Below are 25505 nucleotides of genomic sequence, written 5' to 3'. Positions count from 1 at the left end.
TGCTCTGGAAAGAAGTTGGATGCTTGTAAATAATTTGATCCTTTTGAGACTTGCTTTTAAGATTTGTTCATCAGTATTGGATCAGTTTTTAGTCTATGGATAATTATTCCCTGCCAGTGTGGCAAGACTCTTCTGGGCATTCTATCCCATATCCACAGAATTTACCAGGTTTTTCAGTCTTGCTCATAGGAGCACATTTTCTTCTTACCCCTGTTTAAATACTGTTTTCTCTAGTCATCTCATTTTCATACAACAGTTTTTTTGGAAGAAGAAGGCCCTTTCCTTACCTCTGTTGGTGTCTATACTTAGAATTCCCCCAAATATATAATCATTTCCCTTATTAATATCTTGGGCAAAGCAGTAAAATCTCCCTCTCTCTCTCTTTAATAAGATAAATTCTTCAATATGTTCTCACCTCATTGGTTTTCCAAGACTGCTATGATGTTGACATCATCACATTTGTTACAATTGGATTATGATTGATATTTATTTTTTCTTTCTTCAAATTGTTCTTGCGTTTAAGATCAGCTTAGCTTAAATCAAATTATAATTTAACTTTTCTCCTTCAATATTTGAAAATAACACTATCTTGTCACTTTAATTCAGTGTTGCTTTGGGAAATGTGAGGAAGTTTATCTAACTTTCACTCCTTTGAATACTGCTTTAGCAGTATTACTTAAAGTATGATTCACAGACCAGTGGACTGTATTAACTATTTCTTACAAATTCTTTATGAGACAAGTATAAAAATAGAGTATTTCTAATATTTTAGAGTAAGTTGACAGAGTAATTTCAAGAATATTGACTCTAAGGGTGCCTGGGTGGCTCAGTTGGTTAAACATCCAACTTTGGCTCAGGTCATGATCTCACTGCTTGTGGGTTTGATCCCTGCATCCGGCTCTGTGCTGATGGCTCAGAACCTGGAGCCTGCTTCGAATTCTGTGTCTCCCTCTCTTTATGCCCCCTTTCCACCCCTCTCTCCCTCTCTCTCTCTAAGAATAAATAAACATTGAAAAAATTTTAAAAAAAATAATATTGAATCTAACAATAAACTACAACTTGTAATTGTATGCATTTTTTATTGACTTCATTTTTACAATAATTTGTTTTAGAAAATTATCAGTTTGTGATATATTAAATATAAAGCAAGAAACAGCATTTATAACAACAACTACAACAAAAAGATTCTTCTCTGCAATTCAGAAGCACTGCTGGATATAGTCAGAAATTCTGGTCATGGGGACTCTTGGAGTCTCAGGCCAAGAGGCCTCATAATCAGTGAGTCTGAGGTCACCCATCAGAACTGTGATGCCTGGGTGGCTCAGTTGATTGTCTAACTTTGGTTCAGGTAATGGTCTTCTGACACTCACATGTTTCATGAGTTCAAGCACTGCATCGAGCTCTGCACTGACAGTGTGGAGCCTCCTTGAAATTCTCTCTCTCCCTCTCTTTATATCCCCCTCCCCTCCCACTCTCTCTCTCTCTCAAAAGAAATAAACAAATTTAAAAAAATAGCATTCTAGAAAGTTTACAGAGAATGAGCTATTATCTTCATAGTATGGGTTCTTCCTTTAAGACACTTAATATTACGCTTATGAGGAGAGCTTCATGGATTTAAAGTTGAAGTAAGGATAGAGTGACCCAGAGAAACTATCCTGAGTGAAGGAGAAGATGTGTGTACCCTCAGTCATGTCATAGAAAGAAATGTCGTTGTCATCATAATCCAAAAAAATAACAATCTTTTGTAGATACCTTTTTATCAGGAGATCCATTTGAAAACAAATGTTTTCAGAGATATAGCTGAGAGCCCTGTATTCATGTCCTTTCTTCTCTAAGACTCTGAATTTCTTGTTTTGTAGATCTTTGGGTAACCCACTGCTGCCTGTGGGTGTCTCATAAATGCCTAGAGTCCATTCATCAGTGTCCTTAAGATCCACTTCCCAGTAATGTTTTCCTGAGGTGAAGCCTTCCTGATTCAGTGTGATAAGGTTGCAGTCTTCTTGCCTATCCCTGAAAGATAGATCCTGAGTTTCCTCTTTGACGTTCTCTTTTCTCTTTGGGTCAGAGTTATTCTGATGAAAGATTTCCTGATTTATAGTCACAGTGGCTGGAAGTAAAGAAAAAGTAAGGTAAAGGCCAACATTATATATTTCAGAAAGTTGTTGTGTAAGTGAAACCTTAGGAAAACAAGATCGAGTAGTGAAAGAACACTTGTCCCCTGAATGTGTGTGTGTTGGGGGAGGCAGAGCTCTAGAGTGCTCTCACCATTGGTTCAATGTTACTTGTCTCTTCTTATATTACCTATGCTAGTATCAGTGTCTTGGTAGAGTGCCAGAATGAGCTGAGACTTGTAGTGTTTACTTAAGAGTAGTGTTCTTTTGGGGCGCCTGGGTGGCTTAGTCGGTTAGGCGTCCGACTTTCGCTTAGGTCATGATCTCGCAGTTCGTGGGTTCGAGCCCCGCGTCGGGCTCTGTGCTGACTGCCAGCTCAGAGCCTGGAGCCTGTTTCAGTCTGTGACTCCCTCTCTCTGACCCTCCCCTGCTCACGCTGTCTCTCTCTCTCTCTCCTAAAAATAAATAAAACATTAAAAAAAAAAAGAGTAGTGTTCTTTCCATGTTCTTTACAAATTAGAACTATGGTCTTCAATTAGTAACAGACTCCATGATAGCTGACTACTTTAAAAAGAGGGATTTAGTTACTCATCATTTTGAGCACTTTTTACTCGGTTGGGGATCACCTCAACAGGGTCTACAATTTCTGTTCAGAACCAAGTGGAACCCCCACCATACACACACACACCGATGAGAAAGCATGGCCAATATATGAAGGCAGAAATACAACCAGGGTGGCTTATCCAAGCAAGAATTTTCAGTTTAGGCCAATAGTTAATGATCTTCATGTTCTTCCCTCTCTTTGCCAGACTAATGATATTTCTGTCTTTTCAACTAGGAGATGATGTTAAAAGGGAAAAATGGGGTATCAAGGGCAGGTTGGAAAGGACCCAACAAGATAAACAAAGGACCACTCACCAGTCTGGAACTGTTCCTTCCTCCAGTCTGTAAAAGAGCAATACAAATTGAGGCTGTGATGGAAGCATACCCGCAGACTGAAGAGGAGGTACGCATTTCCTCTCCTGGCTCATTGTTGTCTCTTCTCAACTCTCTTTCTTTGAACAATTGCAGTGTTTAGAAACTACAGGACAAAGGATGTACCGCCTGCTTGCTGTCTCATCTTAGAAGCAATCCCCTCAATTGACCTGATGCTGGAGAAATAAGTCTGGACAACACTTAGAACAGTGTCTAGTGTTCTAGACACCTGTGACTTTAAGACCTTTGTGGCATGCCTCATTGAGGATGAAAGCTATAAAATATCATTTTGTTTATTTTATTTTATTCGTTTTTAATTTTATTTTAGGGTTATCCCAGCCTATGACCAATTCAGAGTAGACTTTAAGTTTACAACCAACCACTTGCAAGTGGATGTGTGCTTGTGTGTTTTTATGTCTCCACTTATTATACTCAGAATATCAGAGGCACATGGCAAGATCTAAGTTAGAGAGTTACTTACCAGGATAAAGCAGGGCCTTCTTCCAATCTAAAACAGAACAAATCTAGTTAAGACAAATTGAGACATTCAGAGACTCACATTCTTCTCCTTCCCCCTTATTTTTTCCCACCAACAACTATTAAATCTTTCAGTCTTTCCCTCTGAGGAGAAGGAGCTGGAAAAGTTTTGGGCATCAAAACATTGAGTGGTGTGGGAAACCCAGTCACTTACCTGCATGGTATAGGGCCTTTCGCTGTTCTGAAAGAAAGAACATTCAGTGAGAGACCCAGAACAGATGTAGAAAAGGGAGCAAATTCTATACAGGGCATGAGAAGAAGCAAGACTCACCGAGGTCTGCCTTGAGGTTCTCTGAAAGAAGAGATAAAAATAAGTCTATCAAACTGGGTTTTAGCTGGTCTGGAGTTCATGGAGTAGTTGAATAAATTCGATGTGGCCCTCCCTTAAGGGTCCCATAGTTAAGTAGGTGAGAAGGATTAGAAATCTAATCTTGACAAGTGCTAGGAAATGACAATCTAAAAGTGACAAGTGTTAGGAAAAGTTACATGGGAAATGTCATGGGGTCACTGAGAATGTAAGATATTTTTTAATTGTTTTAGAAGCTTATTCTTGAAGGAAGAATAGGAGGAGAAGATGGAGGAAGACATTTCCACAAGGAGAAACAGCAGCATAGGTTGGGTACAGATGCATGAAGGGCATGGTGTGGTTTGAGGAGCCCCACCTTAGAAGCCTGATGACCACTGCCCACAAATCTCCAAGCTTCCCACATGGTTTTCTCCTTTCCATAGGATTCCCAGCTTTATGGAATTCCTGGTACCCCATGTTTTCCTTGGGGTACTTTGGCAACCTTTTATTTTGCCCTCTATGTTATGCAACCTGTACCCCCAGCTGTTCCATGAACCTCTGATTTGTCCTGCTGTCCCAATTTACCTCTGGCCTTAAGTGCCAATTCTTTTTCATTCTTCATCTGATCTCTTTCCTGAGATTCTTTCTTCCTTTTCTTTATTTCTCTTTCTTTGGCTTGGTGTTCTTTCCATCCAATGTAGCTGATCCCAATGAGGAGGAGCACCAGCACAGGGACTGTCCCAGCCAGGGCTGGCTTCCATGGAGACATCCTGGGGAAGAAGGGCTCTGACACAGCCATGTGATGACACAGTGAGGACTAGCCTGGAGGCTGTTCTGCCCTCTCTCCAAGGCTCCCTTAGTCCTGCTTGCCTCTTCTCTGCCCTCTCCACACCCCTACTCTGCCTTGGGGTTTGTGCCTCACTCACCTGGGAGGAAGATGGCTGACACTTTCTCATGACCAGAGAGGGGATTCTGGATGGAACAGGTCACATTGCCCAGAGAGCTGTCTGTGACCACAAGAGATGCTTCCACATGGAAGAGCCCATCTTCATTTTGGGTGTGAGACTCAGAGAAAGACTGTAGCTTTACACCCATCGTGTCACTCCACCGCACCCTGGGTTTTGGGAACCAGCCATCTGCAGAACACAGCACTCGTATCCCACCATCCTCAGGCCCCGTCATGTGAACAAGAGGCACAGAGCCCAACCCTGACAAGAGAAGGCATGTTCCTAAGGCTTGTGGTCCTTGGGGTTTAGGAGCCCCTGAGGCTGAAGGCCAAGGTGCTCTCACTAGTCTGATGAGCTAACTGAAGCTCAGAGGTCAAGAAACCTCTCACAGTGGTCAAACTGTGATTCAGTTTTGAAATCAACTTGATGCCTTTGCACTATACTTGGACTAAGAAAGCTTTGGGATATTTCAAGGACAGGAAAAAACAGGTACAATTAAACTTAGAAAAAGGAGTTTAATTCTATAAATTGTCTTTTCCTATCGATTGGGTATCATTCTACTAATGTCTGAGGGTGTCATTACTGATATGAATTAATATTAGTCAGTTTATTTTTGGGGGCCTTTTAGGATACCAAAACATCTCCAAAAATATTGTCCTCTTTGGTGTTTAAAAGTGAACAGAGTACGCAGTCATATCCTCACTGTATAGTTTAGGAAACTGACATCCTGAAAGGTAAATTAACATATCAATATCAATATATGAAAGATCATAAGAAATGCCAGGTTAGGAATCCATATGTCCTCATTTTTCTCTGCTTTATACCATGGTACACACATCTGTGCCAAGTAAACATACCTATAACATTCAGCTCCACAACGGCTTCTTGGGAATTGTGACCATCCTTAAAATGACACCGGTACTGGCCATGATCAGAAGCACGAACATGTTGGATCAGCAGGGCCACACTCCCTTTGTTGATGGAGGCCCTCACCAACTCTGTCCTGCCACGGTACTCCAGCATTTGCTCCCCACATTGTTCCTGTCCATTCTGATACACAAACACAGCGGGGGACAGTTGGGCTCGGTACCACCGGATGTGCATGTGGGCTGCACTCTGCTCAGGCGTCAGCTGACAAGGCAGAGTGGCATCTGTCCCTAGCAGAACCATGGTGGGCTCAACTGGTCCCTTTACAGAAAACTCGGACACTGCATGAAAATCAGACAGATTGAGGGAATGAGTAAGGGGGGGTGAGACAAAAGCCCCACCTGCATTTCTTTTTTTTTTTTAAGATTTTTTTTGAGAGAGAGAGCATGTGTGCTCATGCACACATGTGCATGAACAAGCAGGAGGGAGCAGAGAGAACCCCAAGCAGGCTTCACTTTCAGCATGGAGCCTGACTTGGGGCTCCATTTCCACACCACGAGATCATGACCTAAGAAGAAATCAAGAGTCAGTTGCTTAACCCACTGAGCCACCCAGGTACCCCCATTTAATACATATATATGTATACCGATGGGAGAGCTTTTCTTTATGGTAAATAAATTCTTTTAGAATTGTTGTGTCAACATGTATGGACATCAAACATTTTAATGTTCCCTGCCTAACTGACATCAAATTAAAGAGATGTTAACAAAAAAAAGTCATTATTATAATCTCATAACTGGTTTCTCTACAAACCTGGAGTCTGAAAACTTTATCCTGAAGGTCCATTCTATTTATGGAAGAAGAATTTAAGTCCCAGAAAAAAAATATTTGTCAAAGATGATAACCAGCTAGAACCCAGGGATCCTGAGAATTCTTTATGCTCAGACCTGGGTTTTCTTGGGAGTGTGAACATTATAAAGTACATTTTTAACTGATAATTACATCAAAATTAAGCAGGCTAAAATCATCCATACTCAATAAAGATTTGGATAAACATTATAGCTATGAGTTTTTTAAGGCCTACCAATATAAGGGGCGTTGACACAAAGATCACTCCCATTCTCGTCCAGAACTTTCCAATGTTCTGTTAGTGTGAACACAGTCACAGTTTCCCCCCAATATTGGCTGCCTTTGAAAGGAGATACACTGGCAACTGATGGATGATCAAGTATTTTCATCATCTAAGAGGAGCCATTGAAAACAAGCCAATAAATAAAAAGCCTGAGGGAGAACACTGACCTGTTGAGTACCATGTAGACACCTGAAGAAGGAGGAAAGGGAGGAGGAAGCCATCATAATAGCTGGGAGAACCCACCATCTTCTTCAGAGCAGAAAGTAAAAGCACAAAATGTTTACTCTGACAAGGAAATACTCTGTGGGAAAAGGTGATAAGTAAGTCAGCAGAGAGAAAACTTTTAGGAAAAAAAAATCCCTGTTCAAAGATTTACTTTTATACAGTTTTTTGGCTGTTATTCCTTACAGACTACTACCAATTCCAACCCCTTCCCCAATGGATTTTCCTTCCCTCTCTTCTTTCTGAAAACCAGCTGTTTCTCCAGCAGAGAAACTATAAACCATTCTCTTGTGTCCTATGGGTTCTCTTGTTTATCTATGGACTCACCCTCTCACCAAAGCTCTCTTGAAATTGAAAACCCTGAGTTCATTTTGAGAAATGAAAGCAGACACAAAATTAGTCCACTCCTATTAGCCAATCTAACTTCCTCCTTCTTGAATTCATTCATTGATTCATTCATACATCTATTTATTTTGACCACAAATACACTTGTGGCTTAATTCCAGAAAGAGAAAGGAGTTTTCTCACCATGTGATTTGGAACTCAAGCCCTTTTGTTTTTGGGATCCACATTTCCCAGAGACACACCTCCACATCACCACACATTTCTTTCTCACATCCAGATTGAGCCAGGGGGACTTCCTGGAAGCTCCTGATCTCCTCTGTGGAACTACAAGCCCCATCTCCAGAGACAATTGGTACCTGGTTGTTCTTGTGGTCGGCATCCAAAGGTGTGGCGGTAGGCGCTGGGAGTAGCAGGTTTCTAACCCATCCCTGGATTGGAAAATGTACTTAGGAAGGGGGGTAAACGGGACTGCCAAGAGGCGCCTACAGGTGAATGCCTCTCCTAGAATGAGTCAAATGAGTAAGTCACAGCCTGCCTACAGCTTTTCCTGTTACTTTGAAAAGTAGAGGTAATCCAGGTCATCCTAGGGGACTTTGGACTGGGTTAAGATATAAAATGATAGGAAGTCTAAGGTGTGCTTTGGTAAAAAAAAAATGCTCACCTTCTTCTACCTGCAAAAGGCTGAAATCACATTATTCAGTGAGGGAGAATCCTCTTCCTGTGTGATATTCAGGGATATAGTTCATCCCAATGTTTACTTCACAAAGTTAAGATTTAGAGAACAAGAATCACAGATACAGGCTTCCTCCTACCACACCCCAGCTGACACTGGAAGCCACATGCTGAGCTGTGAGGGAGAAAACAAGAGGTCGGAAATGGAGGGCTCTTTATGTGCTCTGAGAAATATAGGGCTGTATATCCAAAAACTTTAGGGCTCCATAAAGTAAAATGGAAACAATAACACAATTCTACAGTTCCAAACATAGAATGTGCTCAAAGAGAATTTCTTTCCACTTGACATTCTTTCCAAGTCCAAGACATGATTTTTCATGTCACACATGGTTTATAGATAATTAGGGACACAAATCGCTATTGCATAAAAATTAGTATGTAAGCCACTAACAGTCTGGTGAAAGGGATACCAAGATCCTAAGTAAATATTCTCTAGACACAGTGAGATACATTTGACTTTAAAAATCAAATTTTTGGAGATATAATTTGCATACATTGGAATGTATGGATTTGGAAACATTGGAATGTATGGATTTGCATACATTGAAATATACATTTGAATGAATTCTTACAAATGCTTACACTCACAGAACTACCACCTCCCTCAAAATATAGAACAAATGTGTCTCTTGAAAATTTCCCTCATTTCCACTGTCAGCCAACTCATTCCAGGAAAAACAAACACTATTCTGATATAAATCATGATAGCTTAATATTGCCTATCCTAAAACTTCAAAAACAATAAAAAAGAAATCATACAGTATGTCTGCTTTAGTGTTTGGTTTCTTCGGATAAACAAAATGTCTTTTGGAGATTCAACCATGTTGTGAGTATCAGTACATTTAAAATCGTTTATTGCTGCATAATATGGTATTGTCTGATTATAGTACAATATATTCTTCTACTGTTCTCTTCAGGGTTACTTTCCCACCCCACTCACTCTTTGGCTACTCATGCCCTCTGCCATCATGTAGGGCACTTCTCCCCGCTGAGACCCCTCTCTCTCAGTTGGGCTCTGACATCCACCTAATAGTTTAAGTCTGAAGTATTTGGGAATGAGAAGGGAATGCTGAAAGAGACAAAGTAAGGGTTAAAGATACTGCATGCCTCTTGTTTGCTTTGCAGTTTCTGAATATGTTTTTGTGTGTATTCTGTTCCCAAACACAAATAGATTAATATACATTTCCAACAAAACAAAAAAAATAAGTGTGAAAATTTCATATACATATTTTAAACATTTTTTCCAATAATGGAGAATAGTTTGAGAAAAGTCAGTTAATCTGTGGAGAATATTTTAAGGGAATTACATCATGTCTATATAATAGTGTTCATGTTTTTAAGGGGAAAGGTGAAGAGGGAGGGTAAGTGAGCACTACAAGATGTTATTCATTTCAAAAAGCAGTTTTAAGACAGTGTGAACAGTATGATCTTATTTGCTTAAGAAATATGAAAGGATAGATATCAAAATCACAAAGAAAGCTATCATATGGTATTTATTTTTGAGTGATACAAATATGGGTGTTTCTTTTTTTCTTTTTTCTTTTTTTTTCGTTAACAGATATTTATTTATTTATTTATTTATTCTTAAATAGTTTATTGTCAAGTTCGTTTGCATATAACACCCAGTGCTCATCCCAACAAGTGTTCTCCCCCATGCCCATCACCCCCCTCATGTCTTTCTTTTTTAATTTTTTAAACGTTTATTCATTTTTGAGAGACAGAGGGAGACAGAGTATGAGCAAGGGAGGGGCAGAAAGAGAGGGAGACACAGAATCTGAAGCAGGCTCTAAGTTCTGAGCTGTCAGCACAGGGCCTGATGTGGGGCTTGAACTCACAAACTGTGAGATCATGACCTGAGCCAAAGTCAGACGCTTAACTGACTGAACCATCAAGAGCCCCCAAATATGGGTGTTTCTATTTGTTGTTTTTGCTTATCTAGAATTTTTTGATTTCTCTAACCTGATAAAGAATAATATGTATATAAAGATTTTTAAAAATAGAAATGTGAAGTACAATAGGAAGGATTCATTTATAGGAAACACAAGACTAAAGAAACAGCATTCATGAAAGTGAAAAACTGGCTTAAAGTAAAAATCAAGTGAAAGGGTCAGATACGGGAGCAGGCACCGCTGAAGGTCAAAATATTGGGAGAGAGCACTTGGAGACACATGGAATGTTGCATCACCAAATTGTACACCTGAAACTCATACTATATGTTAAGTAACTGGAATTTAAATTAAAATGAAAAAATATATATTGTGCTAGAAAAATGGGGTTACTGGATTCTTCCAGAATATGATATCTTAAATCAAAGAGATAAAATCTAAGAAACATAAGTTAAATTAAGCACATTAGATCCAGAACTTCAACATTCATCTAATAGGCTTTCCAAACCGGGAAGCAGATTAGGAGCCAGAATCAGAAGAAAGAGTACTTCATAAAGTGTTAGATTATTGGAGGAAAAAAAAGTCATTTATGCATAGATTTTTTAAAAGTTTTAGAACTCCAAACAAATAAAAATCTCAAAGCTTCCAAAGTCCAGAAAACTCCTTATGTACAAAAGAAGAAGAATTAGATTTCATCATACATCTGTCATGTTGAATGTTGAATTCATTGCTAGAAAATAATTAAATGTAGCCTTTACATCCCTGAGTAGAAATTAGAATTATCTAAGTGACAAATGAACATCGAAATGTAAGGGCAAAAGAAATTTCTGGACAAGTAAGGAATCATAAGTTTCCCCCTCACAAAACTTCTCTTGTGCAAAGAGTGAAGGTTGCGGGTTTTGACCGCAGGGGCTTAGAGCAGGGAGAAGGTTTGGAGATACATCTCATGCTCTGTTTACTCACTTTGAGTGGTTACTGTTATCTGGGTTGAAGTAAGGTGGAAAGATAGGAGATTTGGCAGATGTTGTCTATTGAAGTTGGTTACCTAAGAATGGAGGAGCCACATGCTGACTATGTGTTTTTCTTTTTCTGGTAGCCTCTCCCAATAGAGCAGTTGCCTCCAAGGGAAACTGTGACTTTTCTGTGGTAGTGACTTATTTCATAAATTTAAGGTCAAGTATCATTTATATTCATGTCGAATCCCTGACTGTTTAGAAAATGTAAATCCAAATCCCTATTGAGATTACATACCTAACCAAGTTTCAAAGAATACTTGAAATAAGCAAAATCTTGGTATTTGTTTATATAAGAAGGCCTGCAAAAGATCTGGAACACCCAGCACAGTGGAGGACAGAGTTAGATAAGTGTCACATGGGTCATTTCTACTAATCCATGTTAATTGCCTGCAATGGATTTATATTAATCAAAAATTAAGAGAAATTGTTAGATCTCACAAAGTCATAAGAGTTTGATATAGCATAGTTTATCTAGCTTAAAACTTCTATAACTTCATTTATATGCTCTATAATAGTTCTGTTCATTTCTGACTAAATTAGAACTAAAATTTCTTTTTGAGTTCCCAACTGATTTTGCACTTTTTAGTCCAATTGTATGCTATTAGCACCATCCAGAAGTCTGTGTTGTTACTAAATGTACCTATTTGAAAGGGCAATTTTGTTTCTTTGAATAATTTCTCTCTGAATGTTATATTTTTTAAATTAATAGTGCCATATCTACAACTGTATTAGAATATGTCTGGTTTATATTTATTTCTTGTTCTCTATTTCTCTTATAAACCACATATAGATGTTCAATCTGAGACAGAGATTTTCAAAAATGTAAATTAGAGTTTAAAAATTTTTTTTAGTCTCTAACTCATAATTTCTTTCTGTCATTCTAAGTCAGAAACAATTATTCTAGAATTATAGAACTTAAAGGATCTTCAAAACAAAAATGATTTATGTAGACAGGGACAGTAATCTCATCATTACCTCTTCCATTATTTATAGCATTGAAGGAAGATGAAAACCTCAGAGGATCATTTGGGAAATTTATACTGTTTTTCTTCTATCCTTGTTGAGATGGATAAAATCTGGATGTTAGTGGAGAAAATTTCTGTTTGGGACAAGAGTGTGAATGTGTACATGTCTTCTCAGTTCCTTGCTTAATGGAATGAGGGGTCCAAGTGAAAGATGAAAATTCATCATCAGAATGGCAGATTACTGTGGTGAATGAGCAAGACATTAAAATAAAAATTGTTAAGAACTTACATATAATTTATAAGTTATTGACACTGTTCTAAGTACTTTCCATACATTCATGTACTCCTCACACAAAACAGGGTACATACTATTATCCAACCCATTGTCACATGAGGAAACTGAGGCACATGGAGGTTGTGTAACTTGCTTAAAATCATTAAGTTATAAATAGCCTCACCAGGATGTTAAGTCAGATAGTTATTAACCTAAACAATATACTTCTCAGAAAAAAAGAAATGACTTGTTTTTGATCCTGTCTATGTTTTGTAAGTGTGTAATCATTAGATAGATTTATTAAACATGACTGGTCAAAGTCTTCTTTCCTTATCTTATTTTACTTTCAGTTTTGAGTGTGTTATGGTCATCAAAAAGAAGTGTACTGCTGAGAGAGTCCTATGCAGGGGCTGTCTTTCTCCCAGTTGTCTTAAGCCCCTTAAAAAACCATCCCAGGCTTCCTCCTGGACCCCGTGTTTTGCAAAGTCTGATCTCCTCTTGACATTTTGGAAATACCTGTGGGCAGCCAAGAGCGGGTAACTGGGAGGAATGGATCAGAGTATTTATCCCTGGTGCCTGTGGCCTGAGTCTGAGAAGTTTCAGAATGCCTTCATTTCTGTAAGAAGAACTTAAAAGATGTAAGTGTTGCATTTTTGTGGGTGATGGGCAAGGGAGAGAGAAGTGAGAGCATTTGGGCAAGGATCCTAAGGGCTGACAGAGGACAGGCCAAGTTATAAGTGCTCCTCCACCATATAGGAATGTGGTGGGGGATGAGACATGAAGGGAAGTGGAATTTGTTGAAGCCATATTAATGTTTGTGCTAAAGCCATCTCTTTCTGTGGTTACTCATTGCCTCTCCTCTGTCTCTTTGTCCACTGGACAAAATGCTCTTGAGTTAGAGAAGAGTTTAGAGAGATTGTGGACAGATTTATCATTGTAGAACATGGCTGTTGAGATGAAGACTGATTACTTGGAGGGGCTCCTGGGTGGCTCAGTCAGTTAAGCATCCAACTCTTGGTTTCGGCTCAGGTCATGGTCTTATCATCTGTGGGATCAAGCCCCGTGTTGTTCTCCATGCTGAGCATGGAGCCTGCTTGGGATTCTCTCTCTCTGTACTCCTCCCCCTACTCTCCCTCACTCTCTCAAATAAAATAAATAAATAAACTTAAAAAAAAGATTGTTTCTTTGGAAAAGGGAAACAAAAGTTCTTTTTTTGTGAGTGTTAAAGGCTTTCTTGATGTTCTCTGAGAGAGACACTATAGCTGTTTGGGAGCTTCTGGAGCCCATTTCTTAGAATCATTTTAATCTTATAGATCCCATTTTTGTCTTTACCTCAGCTATTTTCAGGACCTTATTCTGTGTCATACTGTTGTCTGCTCTGGGAGAGATGGTGAGTTTCCTGGACTTCTCTCTGCTAAGAGACCTCTTCTCTATCCTACTTCTCCAGGTGTCCATGTGGGGCTCAGGTAAGAATATTTTATATTTTATATTCTTGGATTTTCTTATTCTCTGAACAGAAGGAGTAAATTACTCTATTGCCTGGGTTCATTCCAAATCCTTTATTTTGATATAATGATTTATCTGCCCATATGTGAAGGCAAATAAGCCATTATATGATTAGTTTAGAGGGAAGGACCAGGTGGAATAATTTCATTAATGTCTTCTAATTCAATCAGGTCTCTGCTTTATGAAGACTGCATTTTTCTGATGCCCAAGACCTAATTAAAAACTTTAGTTTCATGATTTCCCAGCACTCTTCCGTAACTCATAGAATTTCTCATCATTGCAATTAAAATTTATTTAATAAGAGATTACTCTATTGATTGGGTAGAGATACTCTTTGTCTTGTGCACTGCCATCTTCAGTCTGAATGTGTGCTGCAGAAAACTGGTGTATGAATGATAGAATGTCTACAGGCTTCTACTGGGTCAATGATGCTGTATTCCAAAATGTCCAGATAGGTCATTGATATTCTTTTCACTATGGCTCTATTCCACAGATTCATTCTTGGTTATCAGCCCCTCAGAGCCAATTGTAGCCATGCTGGGCACGGACACAATGTTGCCCTGTCATGTGTTACCGGCCATGAGTGTGGAGAACATGGAGCTGCGGTGGTTCCGTTCTGAGTTCTCAGAAGCTGTGTATGTATATCAGGATGGAATGGAGCAGGTGGGAGAGCAGCTGGTAGATTTCAAAGGGAGAGCAGAGTTGGTGAAAGATTACATCACTGAGGGAAGAGTATCTGTGAAAATCTACAGTCTCCGGATCTCAGACAGTGGGATATACAAGTGTTTTTTTAAAAAAGGCAGTGACTTTCAAGAAGCCACTTTGGAGCTGAAGGTGATTGGTGAGTAATTATCTGATAACACAGATAGCTCTAAGGGAATGTAAGTGTTCTGCATTTGATTTCTGGGGAGGATGGCGAACAGAACAGAGACAAAAAGGTACATATTCTCAGAGCTGGTCAACATCTTTGACATTGGGTTTAACCTTAAATTCTCTTAATCTATTTATACATTTATTGTGCTGTATTTTAATATTCGATGACTTCCATAAGTATCTACCATAAAAAAGAGATCATTTATTTCCCTGATATGTCTCTCCTCAAACATTTTGAAGGAAAGCACCATGGTTCCCTAAACATACCATTACCATCAGAGACCAGAATCCCAGTTGATTGTTGTGATGGGCAGAGGCTGAGCTGGGGATGTCAGTGGTTGCGTCTTGAATGCACTGTTTGGAGGAAGTGACTATGGGGGCTGTGATAGGGTGGACTGGTATTGCAGAGAACAAAAGTTGTCATCAGGGGATTGAGGCCAGAAAATAATTGACGCTCAGTGACTAAGTGAAGCAGAAGTAGAGAAAACCATTAACTGAATAGCTTTTGGGAAATAAAAAAAGCCCTGAAGAGAGAGACCACTGTGAAAAGCCAGAATAAACTGAGGTCCACAGGACATTCAATTGGCCACTCTAAGTTTTAGCACCATTGGTGTTGTTTTATTTTTAATTACAATAAAATTATAACTCATTGTATCAAACTCCAACAATTCAGAAAAATATAAAATATAAATTAATAATCCTTTCTTTCCTTTCAATGTTCCTTTTTCTCCTCCAAAGTAACTATTAATACCAGATTATTCTATGTCCTTTCAGTTATTTCTCTTTTTTTATATATTTATATAAAGATATCACTAATTATATATATTATAATTATATGTTATAATACTAATATTATATAATCTATTTGTGTAACAGACCTTAATCTCTGTTCATAAACTAATCTTTAAAATGTTTATGTTGGGGCGCCTGGGTGACTAAGTTGGTTAAGGGCTGACTTCCACTCAGGTCATGATCTCCCAGTTCGTGAGTTTGAGCCTTGCGTCGGGGTCTGTGCTGACAGCTCAGAGCCTGGAGTCTGTTTTGGATTCTGTGTCTCTCTCTTTCTCTGATCCTCCCTTGCTCATGCTCTCTCTCTCTCAGAAATAAATAAAAACATTACAATTTTTTAAAATAAAAAAATAAAATGTTTATGTTAACTTGTTTAAATACAAAATTGAATCTTTGAGCCCCCAGCCAATCGGGCTAGTACAAATCTTTGTCTTAGTTCTTATTGGAGCTTCCTGCCCCTCTTTCTCTTGAGTAATTATTGTGCAAAAGTCCTATGCAGCCCAAAGCATTCAGGATTCAGCTCCAGTCTTAGGCCCTTACTGTTTAGTCTAGGCTGCTCATCATCCCGGGCTTTGTTAATCTCTCCCATTGACGTCAAAGATTAAGTTACACATATTATTAAAGACTTGATGCTACCCTTCCAGAAGCCCTGAAGATCTCTGTCTCTTTGTTAGGTTTTGAGAAACTCCCCATTCACTCTGTCAAAGCTTCCTTCTATTACCCATATGGACGCTAGCTCATCAACATTCTTCTTCCCACCCATCTTACACAATTACTTTCACTAATTTGTACATTCAACATCACAGCAAGAGAATCGTCTTCTTCATTCAGTCCTGCTTTAAGCCAAACAAATATCCCTGAAGCTGAAATATTACAATTGGAATCAGGAGAGGGGAAAGTTCAGAGGAAAACTCAAGTAACAGTTAATTCAGCAGTTAACACGTTAAAGTGTCAAGTAATTTTCTGTTCCATATACACATACTAATATTATTTAAAATATCTCATGATATATTTTTTCTGTAATTTGCCTTTTTCTTGTTTACAATACATAAGAGACAGATTACAAAAAAGTATATTCTTTAATGACTAAAAATATTTTCATTATGTAAAAATTCCATAATTTATGTTAACGTTAACTTTTTAATGAACATTGACAATTTTAAATTTTATATTATGGTAAGAATAATAAAATACATGTATTTGCATGAAAATCTCTATGTAGCAATATAAGTTGATATAAGATAAACTTCTCAATTAACTTTATAACTTATAATTATTTTAATATTTATTTATTTTTGAGAGACAGCATGAGTGGGGGAGGGGTAGAGAAGGAGGGAGACACAAAATCCAAAGCAGGCTCCAGGCTCTGAGCTGTCAGCATGGAGCCCAGGGTGGGGCTGGAACTCAGGAACCATGAGATTATGACCTGAGCTGAAGTCAGATGCTTAACTGACTGAACCACCCAGATGCCCCTATAACTTATAACTTTTTAATCTTATACTTTAATAATTCCAGTTTCAGGGTAACCATAATGTCACTCTGACCGTCTAATAATTGTGCAGGTTTATACTATTAACAGTATATATTTATACTTTTGATGACACTGAATATTACATTTCTTTCTTTTTTTCATTCATATAAAGTTGCTTAATTTATTTTTTAAAGTTTTTATTCCACTGTGCAGAAGATTTTTTTTATGTAATTCAAATAGTTAATTTTTGCTTTTGTTTCCCTTGCCTCGGGACACGTATCTTTAAAAAAGTTGCTACGGCTGATGTCAAAGAAATTACTGCCTGTGTTCTACTCTAGGATTTTTATGGTTTCAGATTTCACGTTTAGGTCTTTAATCCATTGTGAATTTGTTTTTGTGTATGATGTAATAAAGGTCCAGTTTCATTCCTTTGCAAGGTGGATCCAGTTTTCTGAATACTATTTGTTGAAGAAGCTGTCTTTTGCCCATCAGATATCTTTCCTGCTTTATCGAAGATTAATTGACCATTTAGTTGTGGGTTTACTACTAGGTTTTCAATTCAGTTCCATTGATCTATCTGTCTATTTTTGTGCTAGTACCATACTATTTTGTTTAGGCAAGTTTTTGTTTTTGTTTCTGTAAATAATATCTACACCTAACATGGGGTTCCAACTCATGAACTCATGACCTTGAGATCAAGAGTTGCATGTTCTACTGACTGAACCAGCCAGATTTCCCCAATAGCACTGTACCGTTTTGATTGCTGTAGCTCTGTAATATAATTTGAAGTCTGGAAGTGTGATGCTTCCACCTTTTGTTTGCTTTTTCAAGATGATTTATTTGGTAATTAGAGGTCTTCTGTGGTTCCATACACATTTTAGAATCATTTGTTCTGGTTCTCCCAACTGTGAAGATGGAATGTCTTTTCATTACTTCATGTCATCTTCATTTTCTTTCCTGAATCTTTTATAGTGTTCAGCATATACGCCTTTCATCTCTTTTGTTAGGTTTATTCTTACCTATCTTATTACTTTTGGTGTAATTGCAAATGGAGTTGTTTTCTTAATTTCTCTTTCTACTGCTTCATTATTGGTGTATAGAAATGCAACAGATTTCTGTATGTTGATTTTGTATCCTGTGACTTTACTGAATCCATTTATCAGTTTTTTAATTTTTTTGGTGGAGTCTTTAAGGTTTCCTTTCTTTTTTTGTTAAATTTTGTATGTTTATTTATTTTTGAGAGAGAGACAGAGAGATAGAGACAGACAGAGCATGAGTGGGGAAGAGCAGAGAGAGGGAGACACAGAACTCAAAGTGGCTCCAGGCTCTGTGCTGACAGCACAGAGCCCAACATGGGACTTGAACTCATGAACTGTGAGATCATTTCCTGAGCCAAATTAGAACACTTAACCAACTGAGCCAACCAGGTGCCCCATGGGTTTTCTATATAGAATATTAGTGAAAGTTTGACTTCTTCTTTGCCAATTTTGGATTCTTTTATTTCTTTTTATTTGATTGCTATGGCTAGGACTTCCAGTACTATGTTGAATAAAAGTAGTAAGAGTGGACATCCCTGCCTTGTTCCTGACTGTAGAGGAAAAGTTTTCAGTTTTTCTCCAGTGAGGATGATATTAGCTGTGTGTTTTTTATATAGGGTCTTTATTATGTTGAGATATGTTCCCTCTAAATCTACTTTGATGAGGGTTTTGATCACGAATGGGTGTTGTACTTTGTCAAATGCTTTTTCTGTATCTATTGAAATGATCAAATGGCTCCTTTCCTTTGTTTTATTAATGTGGTGTATCATGTTGATTGATTGATTAATATTGAACCACTCTCACTATCCAGGAATAAATCCAACTTGATTATGGTGAATAATTTTTTAAATATATTGTTGTATTTGATTTGCTAGTATTTTACTGAGAAGTTTTGCATGTTCCATGTTCATCAGACATATAGGCCCATAGTTCTTTTTTAGTAGAACCTTTACCTGGTTTTGGTATTGAGGAAATTCTGGCCTCGTAGAATGAAATTGAAAGTTTTCCTTCCATTTCTGTTTTTTGGAATAGTTTGAGAATAGGCATTAACTCTTCTTTAAATGTTTAATAGAATTCATCTGGTCCTTGACTTTTGTTTGTTGGGAGTTTCTTGATTACTGATTCAGTTTCTTTGCTATTTATCGGTCTGTTAATTTTTTTTATTTTTTCCTATTTCAGTTTTGGTAGTTTATATTTTTCTGGGAATTTATCCATTTCTCCCAGGTTGTTCAATTTGTTAGAGTATAGTTTTTCATAATATTGTTTTATAATTGTTTGTATTTCTGTAGTGTTCATTGTTATTTCTCTTTTCTTATTTGTGATTTTATTTAGTAGGTACTTTCTCTCTCTCTCTTTCTCTCTCTCTCCTCCCTCTATTTTCATGTTTGGCTATAGGGTTGTCAATTTTGTTAATTTTTTCAAGGAAACTGCTCCTGGCTTCGTTGATCTGTTCTGTTGTTGTTGTTGTTTTTTAGTTTCTGTATCATTTATTACTGATCTATTTTTTATTATTGCCTTCCATTTGTTGTTTTTAGGATGAATTCGTTGTTCTTTCTCTAGCTCCTTAATGTGTATGGTTAGGTTGTTTATTTGAGATTTTTTTTTCATCCTGAGCTAGCCTGTATTGCTATATAATTCCCTCTTAGGGCTGCTTTTGCGGCATCCAAAAGTTTTAGACCATCATGTTTTCATTTTCATTTGTTTCCATATATATTTTTTTATTTCTTCTTTGATTTCCTGGTTGGCCCATTCATTGTTTAGTAGCATGTTGTTTAACCTTTATATATTTGTGGTCTTTCCAGACTTTTTCTTGTGTATGACTTCAAGTTTCATAGAACCACTGTCAGAAAAGCTGGATGGTATGATTCCAATCTTTCTATATTTGTTGAGGCCTGATTTGTGACCTAATATGTGATCTATTCAAGATCTATTCAAGAGATCTATTCAAGAGAATGTACACTTGGAAGAAAAATGTGTATTATGCTGTTTTAGGATGGAATGTTCTGAATATATCTGTTAAATCCATCTGGTCCAATGTGTCAATCAAAGCCATTGTATCCTTTTTGAATTTCTGTTTAGAATTTCTGTCTCCAGAAGGGGGCAATGGCGGAGAAGTAGGGAGCTCCATGCCTTTTGCCTGCACCCATATCTCAAACAGAGAATGCCTGGAGTCATAGGACACTGAGCCACAGGAGTTTGGAAAGAGAAAGAGACAGAATACACTGGGAAGGAAACCTCATAAGTGCGGCTGCCTCAAGAAACAAGCTAAACTACACATGGTGGAGAGTCCCAAATACCACTACCAGTAAGGAAACAAAATAACCAAACACTCAACAAGAGACACCATCCAAAGAACACTTCCTGAATAGACAGGCCCTGAACAGTCAAAGAGCTCTTTCTAATACAGCAGAACTCGCAGGGTCAAGGTGTACAACAAGCTTTTAAAACTAGTAAGAGGGGCGCCTGGGTGGCTTAGTCGGTTAAGCGTCCGACTTTCGCTTGGGTCATGATCTCGCGGTTCGTGGGTTCAGGCCCCATGTCGGGCTCTGTGCCAGCTGCCAGCTCGGAGCCTGGAGCCTGTTTCAGTCTGTGACTCCCTCTCTCTCTGACCCTCCCTGCGCACGCTGTCTCTCTCTCTCTCTCTCTCNCGTCCGACTTTCGCTTGGGTCATGATCTCGCGGTTCGTGGGTTCAGGCCCCATGTCGGGCTCTGTGCCAGCTGCCAGCTCGGAGCCTGGAGCCTGTTTCAGAATCTGTGACTCCCTCTCTCTCTGACCCTCCCTGCTCACGCTGTCTCTCTCTCTCTCTCTCTCCTAGAAATAAATAAAAAAAAACATTAAAAAAAATTTAAAAAAAAAAACAAAAAAAACAAAAAACTAGTAAGAGATAGAAAGCTATGCAAAATGATGAAACAGAAGAACTCTCCTCCAAAGAAATTCCAGGAAGAAATGACAGCTAGAGAACTGGTCAAAACAGATATAAGCAACATAACTGAACAAGAGTTTAGAGGAATAAGCATAAAATTAATCACTGGGCTTGAAAAAAGCATGGAGAACATCAGAGAAACTATGGCTACAAACACTATGGAGCTTAAAAATAGTTATGATGAATTTAGAAATGCAATAAATGAGATACATAATAAACTGGAGGCGTCCAATGCTCGGATTAAAGAGAGGAAAGGAGAATAACTGATTTAGAAGACACTCTTATAGAAATAGAAGAAACTGAGAAAAAGAGATAATCTGATTCAGAAACATGAAAGAAAAGTTCCAGAACTCAGTGATACAATCAAACGGAACAATATCCATACCATAGGAATCCCAGAAGAGTAAGAGAGAAGGAAAGGTGCTGAAGGAATCCTGCAACAAATTATAGCAGAGAACTTCCCCAACCTGGGGAGGGAAGTAGATGTTGAAATTCAAGAGGCACAGAAAACTCCCATCAAACGTAACTTGAATCGACCTTCTGCACGACATATCATAGCGAAAATGGCAAAATATAAGGACAAAGAGAGAATTTTGAAAGCAGTTAGGGAGAAAAGGGCCCTAACATACAAAGGGAAACCTACCAGAGTGGTGACAGACCTATCTACTGAAAGTTGGCAGACCAGAAAGGAATGGCAGGAGATCTTCAATGTGATGAACAGAAAAAATATGAAGCCAAGAATCCTCTGTCCAGCAAGCCTGGTCATTCAGAATAGAAAGGGAGATAAAAGTCTTTCCAAATAAACAAAAATTGAAAGAATTTGTCGCCACTAAGCCAGCCCTACAAGAAATCCTGAGGAGGGCTCTCCGAGGGAAATGTTGTAAAGAATGCAAGATGTTAGATACACCACCACAAGAATGAATCCCACATATGACACAATGACTCTAAACCCACATATTTCAATAACAACACTGAATGTAAATGGGCTGAATACTCCAATCAAAAGACATAGGGTAGCAGAATGGATAAACAAACAAAATCCATCTATTTGCTCTCTACAAGAAATTCATTATAGACTGGAGGACACGTTCAGATTAAAAGTAAGGGGATGGAGAAATATCTATCATGCTACAGGAAGTCAAAAATAAGCTGGAGTAGCTATACTTATATCAGAAAAACTGGACTTTAAATTAAAGACAGTTAACAAAGGATGAAGAAGGGCATTATATAATAATTACAGGGTCTATCCATCAAGAAGAACTAACAATCATAAATGTCTACGCACCGAATATGGGAGCACCTAAATATTTAAAACAATTAATCACAAACAGAAACAATCTTCTACATAAAAATGTGTGAATAGAAGAGGACCTTAATACTTCACTTACAGCAATGGATAGATTAACCAGACAGAACATCACTAAAGAAACAATGGACTTGAATGACACATTGGACCAGATGGATCTGACAGATATATTTAGAAGTCTACATCCTGAGGCCATGGAATTCACTTTCTTCACAAGTGCGCATGGCACATTCTCCAAGATAGATCACATACTGGGACATAAAGCAGCTCTCAATAAATATCAAAGAATTGAGATCATACCATGCACACTTTCTTTTTTTTTTTTTTAATTTTTTTAAATGTTTTATTTATTTCTAGGAGAGACAGAGAGAGACAGCGTGAGCAGGGAGGGTTAGAGAGAGGGGGGGTCGCAGACTCTGAAACAGGCTCCAGGCTCTGAGCTGGCAGTCAGCACAGAGCCTGACGCGGGGCTTGAACCCACGAACCGCGAGATCATGACCCAAGCGAAAGTCGGACCCTTAACTGACTAAGCCACCCAGGTGCCCCACCATGCACACTTTCAAATCACAATGCTATGAAACTTGAAGTCAATCACAGGAAGAAGTCTGGAAAACCTGCATAAACAGAGAGGTTAAAGAACACCCTATTAAAGAATGAATGGTCCAATCAGGCAATTAGGGAAGAAATTTAAAAATATATGAAAACAAATGAAAATATAACAATCCAAACTCTATGGGTTGCCGCAAAGGCAGTCTTAAGAGGAAAGTACATTGCACTCCAGGCCTATTTCAAGAAATTAGAAAAAGCTCAAGACAAAATCTAACAGCTCACCTAAAGAAACTAGAAGGGGAGCAACAACAGCACCCCAAACCAGTAGAAGCAGAAAAATAGTAAAAATCGGAGCTAAAATAAACAACATAGAAACCAAAGAAACAGTTGAACGGATCAATGAAACCAAGAGTTGGTTTTTTGAAAAAACAAACAAAATTGACAAACCTCTAGCCAGGCTTCTCAGAAAGAGAAGAGAGAGCACCTAAATAGACAAAATCATGAATGAAAATGGACTGATTACAACCAGTCCCTCAGAAATACAAGCAATTATAAGGGAATACTATGAAAAATTGTATGCCAACAAACTAGACAACTTAGAAGAAATGGACAAATTCCTAAACACACACTCACTGCCAAAATTCACACGGGAAGATACAGAAAATCTGAACAGAACCATAAATAGTGAAGAAATCGAATCAGTTCTCAAAAATCTCCCAACAAATAAGAGCCCTGGACCAGATGGCTTCCCTGGAAAATTCTCCCAGACATTTAAAACAGAATTCATACCCATTCTTCTCAAGCATTTACAAAAAATAGAAATCACAGGAAAACTTCCAGACTCATTTTATGAAGCCAGCATCACTCTGATTCCCAAGCCAGACAGAGATCCAGCAAAAAAAGACAACTACAGGCCAATATCCTTGATGAATACAGATGCAAAAATCCTCAACAAGATCCTTGCAAATCGAATCCAACAACACATAAAAAGAATTATCCACCAAGATCAAGTGGTTTTCATCCTGGGTTGGTTCAATGTTCACAAATCAATAAATGTGATACATCACATCAACAAAAGAAAAGCTAAAAACCATATGATCCTGTCAATAGATGCAGAAAAATATTTGACAAAATACAATATCCCTTCTTAATAAAGACTCGCAAGAAAGTCAGGATAGAAGGAACTTACTTCAACATCATAAAAGCCATCTATGAGAAGCCCTCAGCTAACATCATCCTAAACGAAGAAAAACTGAGAGCTTTCCCCTGAGATCAGGAACACGACAGGGATGTCCACTCTCACCACTGTTGTTTAACATAGTGCTGGAAGTCCTAGCATCAGCCATCAGACAACAAAAGGAAATAAAAGGCATCAGAATTGTCAAGAAGTCAAACTCTCACTTTTCGGAGACGACTTGATACTCTATATAGAAAACTCGACAGACTCCACCAAAAGCCTACTAGAGCTGATCCATGAATTCAGCAAAGTTGCAGGGTACAAAATCAACGTACAGAAATCAGTTAGATTTTTATACACCAACAATGAAGCAACAGAAAGAGAAATTAAGAAACTGATCCCATTCACAATTGCACAAAAATCCATAAAATACTTAGGAATAAACCTAACCAAAGATATAAGAGGTCTGTATGATGAAAACTTTCGAAGGAAATTGAAGAAGACACAAAAAATTGTAAAAACATTCCATGCTCATGGATTGGAGTTAAATATAGTTAAAATGTCATTACTCCCCAAAGCAATCTACACATTCAATGTAATACCAATCAAAATTGCACCAGCATTCTTCTCAAAACTACAACAAACTATCCTAAAATCTGTATGGAACCACAAAAGACCCTAGTAGCCAAAGTAAGAAGAAAACCAAAACGGAAGGTATCACCATCCCAGACTTTAGCCTCTACTACAAAGCTGTCATCATCAAGACAGTATGGTATTGGCATAAAAACAGACACATAGACCAATGGAATAGGATTGAGAACTCAGAATTGGACCCAAAAGTGTACATCCAAGTAATCTTTGACAAAGCCAGAAAGAGTATCCAATGGAAAAAAGACAGCCTCTTTAATAGATGGTGCTAAGACAACTGGACAGCAACATGCAGAAGAATGAAACTAGATCATTTTCTCACACCACACACAAAAATAAACTCAAAATGGATAAAGGACCTGAATGTGAGACAGGAAGCCATCAAAACCCTAGAGGAGAAAGTTGGAAACTACCCCCTTGACCTCAACCGCAGCAATTTCTTACTTGACACACCCCCAAAGGCAAGGGAATCAAGAGCAAAAATGAACTATTGGGACCTCATTAGGACTAAAATCTTCTGCACAGCAAAGGAAACAATCCATAAAACTAATAGGCAACCAACGTAATGGGACAAGATAGTTTCAAAGGACATATCAGATATAGGGCTAGTATCCAAAATCTATACAGAACTTACCAAACTCCACAACTGAAAAGCAAACAGTCTAGTGAAGGAATGGGCAGAAAACATGAACAGACACTTCTCCAAAGAGGACATCCAGATCACCAACAGACACATGAAACGATGCTCAGCATCCCTCCTCATCAGGGAAATACAAACCAAAACCACACTGAGATACCACCTCAGCCAGTCAGAGTGGCTAAAATGAGCAAATCAGAGAACTCTAGATGCTGGCGAGGATGTGGAGAAACGGGCACCCTCCTACACTGTTGGTGGGAATGTAAACTGGTGTAGCCCCTCTGGAAAACAGT

General features: G+C 38.2%; 2 protein-coding genes across 2 annotated transcripts in view; one reads left to right on the top strand and one right to left on the bottom strand.

Annotated features, from left to right (window-relative positions):
- Positions 1–1555: 1555 nt before the first annotated feature.
- On the bottom strand, positions 1556–13750 carry LOC120238179 (butyrophilin-like protein 1). The gene is made up of 11 exons (XM_039241801.1): positions 13628–13750; positions 7665–7850; positions 6808–6964; positions 5714–6064; positions 4836–5117; positions 4495–4695; positions 3895–3915; positions 3778–3804; positions 3568–3594; positions 3030–3056; positions 1556–2107 (listed from the first exon to the last, which is right to left on the bottom strand). The coding sequence occupies exons 1-11, from the start codon at positions 13748–13750 to the stop codon at positions 1593–1595; spliced, it is 1917 nt and encodes a 638-aa protein (XP_039097732.1). The 3' UTR covers positions 1556–1592.
- A 570-nt stretch (positions 13751–14320) lies between these two features.
- Positions 14321–25505, top strand: part of LOC120238157 (butyrophilin subfamily 1 member A1-like) — a 27696-nt gene continuing 16511 nt past the window's right edge. The window contains exon 1 of the mRNA XM_039241765.1: positions 14321–14642. Coding sequence (XP_039097696.1) covers positions 14336–14642 — 307 coding nt within the window. The 5' untranslated portion in view covers positions 14321–14335. The remainder of the gene's footprint in view (positions 14643–25505) is intronic.

The sequence above is a fragment of the Hyaena hyaena genome, unplaced genomic scaffold (genome assembly GCF_003009895.1).
Source record: "Hyaena hyaena isolate Hyena2069 unplaced genomic scaffold, ASM300989v1 scaffold_202, whole genome shotgun sequence".
In the NCBI taxonomy this organism is placed as follows: Eukaryota; Metazoa; Chordata; class Mammalia; order Carnivora; family Hyaenidae; genus Hyaena; species Hyaena hyaena.
Note: the sequence above shows the minus strand (reverse complement) of the source record. Positions and strands in the feature narration are given on the sequence as shown.

Excerpts from the sequence above, each read along its gene's own strand:
- LOC120238179 (XM_039241801.1), bottom strand. The coding sequence starts at position 13,750 with ATGGACACCTGGAGAAGTAGGATAGAGAAGAGGTCTCTTAGCAGAGAG. Across the intron at positions 7,851-13,627 it reads AGGTCCTGAAAATAGCTGAG|GGATGGGTTAGAAACCTGCT; the intron begins GTAAAGACAAAA and ends TTTCCAATCCAG. Across the intron at positions 6,065-6,807 it reads TGTCAACGCCCCTTATATTG|TGTCCGAGTTTTCTGTAAAG; the intron begins GTAGGCCTTAAA and ends ATTTTCATGCAG.